General features: G+C 37.7%; 1 protein-coding gene across 5 annotated transcripts in view; it reads right to left on the bottom strand.

The window, feature by feature from the left end:
• FOXJ3 (forkhead box J3) overlaps positions 1 to 12,574 on the bottom strand; it is a 127,579-nt gene that overhangs the window by 66,191 nt on the left and 48,814 nt on the right. For 4 of the 5 annotated variants that reach the window (XM_036255774.1, XM_036255771.1, XM_036255773.1 and 1 more), the window contains exon 3: positions 11,720 to 12,044. In XM_036255774.1, coding sequence (XP_036111667.1) covers positions 11,720 to 12,044 — 325 coding nt within the window. Of the gene's footprint in view, positions 1 to 11,719; positions 12,157 to 12,574 lie in introns of all 5 variants that reach the window. The other variant, XM_036255772.1, reaches the window with a different exon arrangement.

Raw genomic sequence — 12,574 nt, 5'->3', positions numbered from 1 at the left:
GGGGACAAACTGTCTCTTCTGTGGCAGAGTATGAGAGAAAGAAGTGGCCACCATCCAAGAAATTAGCTAAAATGTGAAAGGCCGAGCATGGGCTAGTCTGTCAGTTTAGAGCAGACACAGAAGTTTCCACTCACTCTCAAAATCTTCTCCATGGACCTTTACCATATGCTTACAAGAAAGATGGGGATAGAGGGGGGTGAAGGAGAAAGTTTCCTTTGTAGCACAGGCAAGAAAGAGGTAACTGACAACCACAAAGAGGGAGACAAAGCCCCACCACATTCTATAAATATTACAAAACAAAAAAACTTAAATCTGAGGTAGGGGCAGCAAAATCTCTCACTCATAAGACTCTGGCAAAGACTGCTTCTGAGAAAGAACAGGAAAAAGAAAGCTGCCTGTAGGGAGGAATAGGAAACCCCTGCCTAGGACACAGGCAAGGCTCTACTGCTGATGGAGGAAGGGCAGAAGAAAAATCCTTCTACCTCTGGGACAGATAACTAACTACCTTAGCTGAGGGAGGGGCAGGAAATTACCCCTACAAAAGCAACTACAGATGTAAGGCTAGTCTGGCTAAAGAAACAGTGAAAAAGCCCCACCCCCAAGTCCAAGGGCCCAAATAAGACTAAGGCTGAATTATGAAAATAGATAAAACCCTCAGCCCCCACCAAAAAGCCTAAGAGTGAACAAGCAGTAACAGTCTGAAAGAGAGAGGGTAGAAACATGGAGAGAGACCCTCATCTGTAGCAAAGTGGACAGAGACAACTAAAATCTAAAAAGAAAGCAGGAAAACTGAGAAAACCCTACAAGCACCCAAACCCTCCATTCCAAGCACAAGGTAACGGGCTTATTACTAGAGAAATGTAAATCTGCAATATACTGAAAACAAAAATATCAACAACAAAACCCAAATCCAGTTCAAGTATTGATAGCCTGATTCAACTTCCCACAAGAGACCTGTAAATGGTATAAATACTATTCACCTCAGTCTCTACCATTCTCCTACACATCTATCTGGCACTCAATCAAAAATTGCAAGAGGAAAAAAGCATTGTCAAGAAATAATCAACGAAACCCAACTGAGAGATGATTCAGGATTTAGAACTATCAGACAAGAATTTTAAAGTAACTATGACCAATATGTTAAAATACCAAGTAGAAAAAAGTAGCAACTAGCATGAAGAGATGAGGAATTTCAACAGAGAAGTAGAAACTTAAGAAACAGTCAAATGTGAATGACAGAAATAGAACACATGATCAAAAATAAAGAACTCCCTAGATAAACTGGGTTCATCAGCAGACTGGACACAACTATGGAAAGGTTCAGATATCTTGAGGATCCATAGAAATCATCCAAATTGACACATACATACACATCATCATCATCAACATCATCATCCAAGACTATGGAACAATACAAGTAATTTGAGTCCCAAAATGAGAGAAAAGAAAGCAATGAAGCAGAAACATTTTTGAAGTAACAACCAAGAATCTTCCAAAAATAATGGAAGATATCAAATCACAGATGCAAGAATTTGAGAACACCAAGCAAAATAGATAAAAAAGCCACACACCTATATTCATTAGTCAAAATGCTGAAAATCAAACTGAAGAAAGTATCTTAAAGGCAACAAGAGACAAAAAAGAAAGATTACGTACAGAGAAATAAAGATAAGGATTATAGCAGACATCTCAAAAACTATGCAAGATAGAACAGAATGACATTTTAAAAATACTAAAATTTAAAAAAATACTGTCAATTTTACACCCAGTGAAAATACTTCCCCAAAATGAAAGCAAAACACAGACAAAAGCTGAAAAGAATTCATTTCTCGTAGTACCAGTTAGCAGGCAATGTTATAAAGAAAGTTCTTCAGGTGAAGTATGATACCAAATGAAAACTTGGATTTACAAAAAATAAAAATAAAGAGCTCCAGAAATTATAAAAATGGAGGTATATTTTTAAAAAGTTTTTCTTATTTATAATGCCTTTAAAAGATAACTGTCTACAGAAACATAATTTATTATGGGGTTTACAACATGTAGAAGTAAAATGTATGACATTGTAATACAAAGGATGGGTCAGAAGAATTAAAATGATAAGGTTTATAAAGTTATTCCACTATACACAAAATGCTATAGTTGAAGGTAGCATGTGATAAGTTAAAGGTATGTGTGGAAAACCCTACAGTAATCACTATTACAAAATTTAGGAAGAGGTATAACTAATAAAATAATAGTGGAGATAAAATGGAATCATAAAAAATAGTGTAGGCTGAAAAGGAGACAAGGAAAAAAAAAACTAATCAGACAAACTGAAGCTCATCCACTCATCTTAAAAGTTAAAGATGGGGGTAAAAATTGAGATGGTCAGAAGAAATCAAGACAGTCCTATTGTCTAAGTGGTTTCTGGGGAAGAACACATCTCTAAAAACTGAAATATTGTAACTCTTCAAGGCTGTGCCCTATGCCCGTTTTTCATCTCTACATTTACTGCCTAGGCAATCTCATCTACAGCCATGGCCTCAATGACCACCTATGGCACTTAAATCTATCTAAATCTCCAAAGTAGACCTTTCTCCCAAGTTCCTAATGTATTTTCAACCACAAACTATACATCTACAGAAACACCTCAAACTCAGTATGTTTAAAACTAAACCAATCTTTATTTCCAGTGTGAGCCTCTTCCAGTTTTCACTTCTCAGTTTATAGACAATTATTCACATAATGGTTCCAATCAGAAACCTCTAAGATATCCTTAACATCCTCCTTCCTTCTCACCATCTAAAACAAATCTGTCACCAAATCTTATTAAACCGACCTTTGATCTACCTATTTTATTCCATCTCTTCTGTTACTATCCCAGTCCAGGACATCAGTCTCACCAAAAGTAGCACAATAGCTACCTAACTGGTGCCCCTCTACCATTTTCCACCTTGCGTGCAGGCAGTTATCTCTTCACAAGACAAATTTGATGCTACCCCTTTCACTTAAAACCTTTCAATGACTTTCATGCCCAGCCTGTGTAGCTCAGTGGATTGAGCATTGTCCCATGGACTGAGAGGTTCAATTCCCAGTCAGGGCACATGCCCGGGTTGCAGGCTCTATTCCCAGTGCAGTGTGTGCAGGAGGCAGCCCCATCGATGTTTCTCTCTCACATCAATGTTTCTCTCTCTCTCCCTTCCTCTCTCTCTAAAAATATCAATAAAATAGATTTAAAAAAAAAATCTTTCAGTGACTTCCCATTGCACTTAGGATAAAATCCAAAATCCTTAACAAAGGCTCTTCATGATCTGACTCTACCTTACTGTCTATACTCATCCCCTCCCATGTTCTCTCTCATCTCTAGGCTTTCCTTTGTTGCTCCCTCTGCAAAGACTGCCCTCAGTCTTACTCCATCCCTTCATCTGATGGAGTCTACTCAACTTTCAATTTGTTTATGACTTAAACACCAGTTCTTTACAGAAATCCTTTCTGACTTTCAGATACTATTATGTTAGGTCTCACTCTAATAAACTTCTTTATCACCCTGGATTTCTCATTACACTTGCAATGATTTGTGTAATGGTCTTCTTCCTCTGTATTGCATTGTATACTGCAATGTAAGTAGGTTCCATGAGGATAAGGACCTTTTTTTATAATGCTTTTCATATGGTAATCACAAATCTGTTTTTAAAAACAGCAAAACTATATTTAGAAAGTAAAAATACCCAGAGAGATACGAAAGCCAAGACATGTATATACATACACACAATGAAGAAAAGAGATTACTTCGGATCTCACAACTTGGGCAGACACTACCTCTAACAACCCCAAGAAAAGAAGTTGGGAGAACAGAGAGAGAGAAATATTTAGGATGGTCCAGAATAACCTGGAGAAAAATGTCCTGGGTTAAATAACTGATCAAGGCATATTGCAGCCCAAAATTAATTTCTCAAAAGCACAGTCTACTTTCACTAGAATCACTTGAGATGTATTTTAATGCAGATTCTTAGACTCCATCCAAAATGACTAATTCAAAATCTCTGGAGTTGTAACCCAGGAATCTAAATTTTAAAGGCACTCTTAAGTGACTTTTATTTTAAACTTGAGTTGAAACTGGCACCTCCAATTCACATCAACAACCATATTCCTTCCTGTATTTCTGTTTTTGTATTGTGAGAGTCCTGGTTCCCCAAAACCTCAAGACGTGTACTCATTTGTTCTACCCTACCAAGCACATAAAACAGCTTCAGAACTTTTTCCAACTTCCCAACTTTTCTTGGAATTATTGGAGGTAAAAACTAACTCTAGCACAGTATCATTACCAAAGACAAATCTACTATGTAAATTTTATGATTTCTTTGTGATTCTTTTCAACCTTAGTATAAATCCTATGAAATTATGTAGTTAGAAAGTGCTTTTCAAAAGTGTCTCAAATTTTTTTCCCCTGTGATTACATTACCCATTTGATATGATGCAAGGCTTGTTTCTGCTTATATTCAGTTTTAAGGTTTCCTTTTCCCATCCTCCTTTTTTCTCCCTATATACTTTTGAGTTATTTTTAATATGTAAAACACGTGGTTCAAAACTATATAAAAAGGTATGCTCAAAATATTATTCTCTTCTATATCCCTTCTATCTCAGTTCCATCCATCCCCTATAGGTAACCATGTTTATTATGTTTCTACTTTATTATTCTTAAGTTTATTTTTGCAACAATAAGCAAATATATAATAAATTTTATTTCTTTTTCTCCCACATAAAAAGTAGAATATACTCCAAATACACATAACACTCTTTTGTTTTTCTTTTATTACCCTATACTCCAATAACATATGTTAATTTTCTTTAGTGGTGAACACAAAATCATTCAATTATGGAAAATTCAGAGTATTTTTTAAACTCTTATGAAAAATTCAGAGTTATTTTAAATACATAATCTCCATTCAATGCCCTGGCACGAAATGAAAAGAAGTTTTACCTAAATATTAAAATTCTATTTGAATCCTTTTGAGTGACCATGGTTACATTTCCTCCTCTGGGTGACTTCAGTTGGCTCTACCTTTCTGGAAAGGTGGCTGACAACTGCTTTAGGATCTTTCTTCCACTCTACTTCAACCAATACAAACTAACTTCACAAGCTCTATTTGATCTTCCATTTTCCATTATCCATCTCCTTCATAGCTAAAGATACAGTGAGTAGCAGGTTGCAGAAGTGTGCTAAACAATCTAAGGACAGTGAATGCAAAACCTAAAAAGTGAGACAGGACCTGAAAAAGGAGAAAAGCCAGTTTCCATTTGTCCACATTTGAAAGGCTCAAAAAAATTGTTTACAAAAATAAAATTAAAACTGATCATGGCAAGTTCTAGGTACCTAAAACTGGGTGGAAGAAACTTTTTTGAAAGAATAATTATGGGCCTGACCATGTTAGCTCAGTGGTTAGAGCATCGGCCTGCAGAACAAGGAGTCTCGAGTTCAATTCCGGGCAAGGGCACATATACTGGTTGAAGCTTGGTCCCCGGCCCTGAAAAATATCCTCAGGAGAGTGAGAGCGAGAGCGAGAGCGAGAGCGAGAGCGAGAGCAAGAGTAAGAAGAATTATGAAGCAGCTATCTCTGAAATATATTAAAGGTCTGCCTAAAGCAACAGAATAGACCAGATAATCTCCTCAGTGTGGCTTTCAGTTCTAAAAGCAACATCATCCTTCTCCGCCTACTCCCATTTCTCCTCTTTAACCTGTCTTCCTTCATTGTATCTATCATGTATCTTCCAGTTAAAATTGTATCACTACTTCTTCAAACCATGACTTGAGCTGGCTAGCAGCAAAAAAATTCAGCAAACTGGATCTGACACTCTCAGGTAGACTTACACTTCAGCAGAAGATAAGGTCACACAGGTAAATGAGATATATAATTGAACTCTATGTACTATTCCCTACCAAATATGGACCAAGCTCTATGAATATATCATTCATATATTCATGGGATCTAGACATTCTGGCTCCACACCAACTCTTCTGTTCTCTACTAAGAACACCTATAACCGTTTTCTGTAAGCTATTAAAAAGACGTCCCCGAACTTTACTCTTCTTCAAAATACAACTAAATTCTACTTTCTCAATGGTTTTCTAATGCCTCTCCCTTCCTTGTATTCTTGTAGCACTTAGTCTTTGTTCCACTCGATAACCTCATTACACTTTCCATAAGCTCTTCTAAACTCTCACAGCAATTATTAACTACACCCTTCATTTAATACTTTTTACGAGGCATGTTTATAAATAAAATTTTTATGGCTTACACACAGTAGGTGTGCTCAATTATTCAACTCTTCATTCTATATTTCTCTATTACAGAGCTTTTACATAGCATTATAATTACTTGTTTATAAGTATCCCCCTCATCTAATAAAAACTACAAACTTCCTCAACAAACAAGTGTTGGCAAGGATGTAGTGAAAAGGGGATTCTCGTGCACTGCTGGTAAAAACGCAGATTTGTGTAGCCACAATGGAAAACAGTATGGAGGTTCCTCAAAAAATTAAAAGTAGGGACTTCCGGTCAAGATGGAGGGTAGGTAAACGCGGTATCGCGTCCACCCACAACCACATCAAAGTTACAACTAAACTACAGAACAACCATCATTCAAAACCGCCTGAAATCAAGCTGAATGGAGTCCTACAACTATGTAATTAAAGCAGCAGCCACATCGAGACTGGTAGGAGGGGCGGAGGCGAGACAGGCTAGTCCAACACCCATGCGTGGCGGATAAAAATCAGGAGGACACCTCGGCTGGGAAGGTCCTCCCTGAGGACTGAGGGGTCCCGTCCCACACCTGATGCCCCGCTCAGAGTTCCAGTGCCAGGAAGAGAAGTCCCCATAACTTCTGGCTGGATAAACTAGAGGGAACTGAGGCTCAGGAAGGCTGAGGCGTCTGGAGCCCCAGGCAGCTATTCGTAAAGGGCCCCACACGAACTTATCTATCGAACTTGCTCCCTCCAGGCTCCAGCGTGGGGGAGGCAGCTTGAAAGGCACCAGAGATATACAGGGAATATGTTTGGAGGGCTGGAGAGGCAGCTTTCTCCTGGACAGACAGCACATCAGAGGCCATTGTTCCTTTGTTGAACCCTTCCCTGGGGCGGCAGACAGCAGGCATATCTGGGACTCCAGCAACCTGGCCCACACTGGTAATTCCCTGAGGCCCCGCCCCACCCAACTTTCAGGCCCACCCAAGCTGTTGCCAGTTGCTTAACCATAGGATTGACCTGTCTTGGATCCTGCTTCACGTTTTTCCTAAATTCTTTCAATCAGCATCTGGTCTCAGATAGCCCCATACCTCTCGTTATGTAATACACAGAAACAAACCCAGGGAGGCAGCCAAAATGAGGAGACAAAGAAACAGGTCCCAAATGAAAGAACAGAACAAAACCCCAAGAAAAGAACTAAGTGAAATAGAGATAAGCAACCTAACAGATACTGAGTTCAAAATACTGCTTATAAGGATGCTCAATGAACTTAAGTAAGAACCTCAGTGAACCTAGTGAGGGCCTCAAGAGCATAAAAAAGGACCAGTCAGAAATGATGGAGGCACAGTCAGAAATGAAGGAGGCATTAACTAAAATAAAGAATAATTTACACAGATTCAATAGTAGAGTATGTAAATCCAAGAAGCAAACCATTGATTTGGGATATAAGGGAGCAAAAAAAACCCAATCAGAACAGCAAAAAGAAAAAGAATCCAAAAAAATGAGGAGAGTGTAAGGAGCCTCTGGGACATCTTCAAGCATGCCAACATGCGCATCTTGGGGGTGCCAGAAGGAGAAGAGACAGAACAAGAAATTGAAAACCTGTTTGAAACAATAATGGCAGAAAACTTTCCTAACTTGGTGAAGGAAACAGACATACAAGTCCAAGAAGCACAGAGAGTCCCAAACAAGATGAACCCCAAGAGGCCCACACCAAGACACATCATCAAAATGCAAAAGGTTCAAGATAAAGAGAGAATCTTAAAAGCAGCAAGAGAAAAGCAGTTAGTTACCTACAAGGGAGTTCCCATAAGGCTGTCAGCTGATTTCGCAAAAGAAATTTTGCAGGCCAGAAGGGAGTGAAAAGAAATATTCAGAGTGATGAAAAGCAAGGACCTACAACCAAGATTACTCTATCCTGCAAAGCTGTCATTTAGAATCAATGGCCATATAAAGAGTTTCCCAGACAAGAAAAAGTTAAAGGAGTTCATCACCACCAAACCGTTATATGAAATGTTGAAGGGTCTTTTTGAAGAAAAAGATAAAATATATGAACAAACAAAATGGCAATGAATACATATCTATCGACAATTGAATCTACAAACAAAATGAACAGGCAGAACAGAAACATTCTCATAGATACAGAGAACATTTTGTTGGTTGCCAGATGGGAGGGGGGTTGGGGGAATGTGTGAAAAAGTTCAAAGTATTTATACTCCCAAACAGGTTTATCAAAATCTCCTAGCCTTTCCTCAACCCAAATCTTGACAAAAGAAGTCTTCTGAATATTAGTGCCTAGTGGTAAAGCCAAAAAACACAGCTTAGATGGATCACTACTACTTGCTTAGAATGATGTTGTTTTTGTTTTTTTATCCTCACCAGAGGACGTTTTCATTTTTTGTTCAGATAGAGTGGGAGGGAGAGAGAGAGAGAAACATCAACGTGAAAGGGACACATCGAGTGGCTGCCACCCACACGACTCATCCAGGGCCGGGGACAAACTGCAACCGAGGTATGTGCCCTTAGCGGGAACCGAACCTAGTCTCTCTGGACCGCAGGCCAATGCTTTAACCGCTGAGCCAAACCGGCCAGGGCTAGAATGATGTTTTTTGATTTATGGGTCAAATTTTATTATATATTTCCTCCACTGAAATATTGTTAGAGCAGACTTTTATTCAAAGTATACTGTTAATGATTATACTGAGTTAGTTAAGCGTTTATCTTGGAAAATCAAATTCAATAAATATTTATATAGTGTTTGAAAAATTATGGGACCTATGTAATGGTTAAGAAATGAGCTTTGACATGAGGAATAAAGTCAATAATATTGTAACAACTATGTATGGTGTCAGATGGGTACTAGATGTATTGGGTGATCACTTCATAAGGTATATAAATGTCTAATCACTGTGTTGTACATCTAAAACTAATATAATATTGTGTCACTGTTACTGAAAAATAAATAAATATTTTAAAAATTGAGCTTTGAAATTCCAAATCTACCATGTATAGCACCAAATCTTGTCTCTCCATTCTCTAGTTGAGAAACTCTGGAACGTTACTTCTCTAAGCCTCAGTTTCCTTACCTTTAAAATTTGGACAGTCTTGCTTCAAAAGACTGTTGTGTGGCTTAAGCAGACAACGATACAAGGTACTTTAGTATATAGTGTCTGGCACATGGAAAGTAATAAGACCAGCTATCATTGAGTATGAGTACAAAAACCAAAACTAATTAAACAAGATCTCTGAACAAACTCTGTTAAGTTCTACAATAATATTATCAATAAAGCATACTGAAATACAAAAGAGATCATTATATAGAGAGAAGAAAGGTAACATCTGCGCTGAAAGAATAAACAGGATAATGCCAACTGAAAAAGGGCCCAAAGAGAGAAAGTCTAAGGACAAATAAGAGAAAAACAAAAGAAAGAAATTAAAGTATTTATTTCCAGGGACAGTTAGAAAGCTGGAATAGACAGAAGAAGGCAGAATACATTAAGAGGGAACTAGTGAAAAAATAAAGCTTGGGAAAAAGTCTGGGACCAGAATTAAGGCTTTCATTCAAACCCCATTTACTGAGGCTTACTAAATGGAAGCACTGTGCTAGGGCATGGAATAAAGTAAGAGATATAAAAAAATCCCTTCCCTTAAAATAACTGATTTTCTGGCATGGTGCACAGCACATCATTGGTGCACAATACATCAGTAAATGTCTTTAATAAATATAGTCAAATAAAAAGGACAACGCTGTTGAGATAGGAAGGCGTAAGAGAAACACAACTATCATCTGATGGCAGACGTAAAGCTCTATAAACCCCTTCTTCCATGTGCACGTGCACACGTACGCACACTCACACCCCCAAGCACACAACTGGCTAATTCTTATATAAGAATGTAAACATAACATGTGCAGATACAAAGGAAAGTTTAATTTTTTGTTGTATGACATAAACTAATTTGATGGAACATCAAAAAGCCTAGGTAAGGAATTTGAGATTCTTAAAAAGTAGTAGTTGATTCTAGGGCTGCAGAAGGGAAGGTATAAGATGGGCCTGGAACATCTTGTGATGCCAGAAAGTTAAAAGGTGCTAAACCAACACAAAAATGGGGTCATGTCAAAAGGGCACAGGAGCCAAACTATAAGAGCTACTAATGGCCAAAACTGTAACAATTTGAGCAACAAACGACGACAGCACAACGAATAAAATATCTATCAGTGCATAGTATTAGAAATAAGTGGACAGTTAGGAGCATCGGCCTGCGGACCAGAGTCCCAGGTTCGGTTCCCACTAGGGGCACGTACCAAAAACAAAAAACAAACACAGAAATAAGTGATTGAATAAACAAAATGAGAAGAAGGGATAGTCTTAGAATCCAATTAATAAATGTATAAGGAATGAAGAAAAAAGAAAAAATCACCACTAGAAAACAGTAAAAACTGCTATTGTTATGATCACCAATAAATGCTAAAATTAATGAGCAAAGGTTTAAGAAGAAACAGAGTACTTGAATACCCTCAAAATATCTCCCCAAAACATTTTAAAATTTACAGAATGACAAGTAGTAATTTTATAGTGGAGAAACTGGCACATACCACATTAACCAAAGAACCAAGGTTAATAAGACACGGTGACATCAAGTACCCCCTGATAAGATATACAGAAAAGGGCACATCACCTCTGCATTATTCTCTCAAAACATACATTATCTCACTCTAATCATGAGAAAACATCAGACATTTCCAAACTGAGGATCATTCTCCAAAGTACCTGATAAGTACTCTTCAAAAGTGTCGTAGTCATAAAGACAAGAAAAGATTGGTGAATCGTTACAGATTAGAGAAGACAAACGAGACATAACAACTAAATGCAATGTGGGATTCTGGATTGGATCCTGGAACATAAAAGGACATTAGTGGAAAAACTAATGAAATCTGAATAAAGTCTGTATTTTATTTAGTAGTTAACAGTACTCTTTCAGTCAAAAGTAATGTACCAACATTTCTAATTTTGATCACTGTATTATAGTGGTATAAGATGTTAGTATAGAGAAAGAGGATGAAGGAAATCCAGATCCCTTTGTAACAATTATGTAACTTCTCTATAAAGCTAAAATTCTTTCAAAATAGAAAGCTTCTGACAAATCTTGGATAATAAAAACAGCACTAATTGCAATACTACATTGTTTTTTTTTGTTACCATAGGCACATTACCAACTTACCTGAAATGTAGGTGTTGTTTTCCAATGAACACTACATTACCTCTGTTCTTACTTTATGCTGGGTCAGTCATATAATAAAGCTCTAACAAACCAATATTCTACCAAAAAGTTATTCACCTAATTAAAAACACTTAATTTCCTTTGACACCCTAAAAATGACTAGTAGTTAGAATTTCACCTTCAATCATAAATATAAATCTCCACAGAGCTTTATCTTCAATCGAAGCTAATATTTTCATTGCTTACAGCATAAATATAGTAATTTAAAGAAACTCCTTACCTTCCAACCACTGCCAGCCTCTCTATAATATGGGAAGTTATCACAAATCCACTGGTAAATCTCACTTAGTGTCATTTTCTTTTTGGGTGAGCTATTAATTGCAAATGTAATGAGGCTGGCATAACTGTATGGAGGCTTCCCATCTTTGTGCTGTTGGACTTCTTCCTGGTCCAGGGTTGTATTTGGGTCAAGAAGTGCATTCTTCTTGGAAATTCCTGTTCCATGTGCATTTTGTGTAGCATCAGATTTTTGGATGGCTGCTCTCATGGTGAGCTGTGGTAACCAGTCCATAGATGTTAGGCTGCTCTCCAATTCAGATGTCATCCTGAAGGTAAATAGACTCCTTAGTCAGTATCAAGGAAAGAACCCCTGCTTCTCAAAATATCCAATATTCACAAATCTAGGCGTTCCAAAGTGAGGGAAAGCCTGAGTTAAATCTGGAGGAAAAAGATTGAGTATGTTAATGACCAAACCAAATATTTAAGAGATCAACATTTCCAATCTTTTTTCTTATTTTAATCCTCTCTAAAACATAGCAAATTTGGTTTTAAAATGTTTAAGATACAGTACAATACATACACACAAAGTAATTCTGATGACGACCTTTACTCACCAACACCAAGGGCTCATTAAAAACGTAACACTGTACATCTAGCATTTCTTTTTTTTTTAATCCTCATCCGAGGACATTTTTCCATTTTTTGTACAGACAGAGTGGGAGGGAGAGAGAGGAAGAGAGAGAGAGGGAAACATCGATGTGAAAGGGACACATCGAGTGGCTGCCACCCGCACGACCAACCAGGGCCGGGGGCAAACTGCAACCGAGGTACATGCCCTTAGCGGGAACCGAACCCA

The sequence above is a fragment of the Molossus molossus genome, unplaced genomic scaffold (assembly GCF_014108415.1).
Source record: "Molossus molossus isolate mMolMol1 unplaced genomic scaffold, mMolMol1.p scaffold_m16_p_12, whole genome shotgun sequence".
Taxonomy (NCBI): Eukaryota; Metazoa; Chordata; class Mammalia; order Chiroptera; family Molossidae; genus Molossus; species Molossus molossus.
The sequence above is the reverse complement of the archived record's forward strand: the minus strand, read 5'-3'. Positions and strand labels throughout refer to the sequence as shown.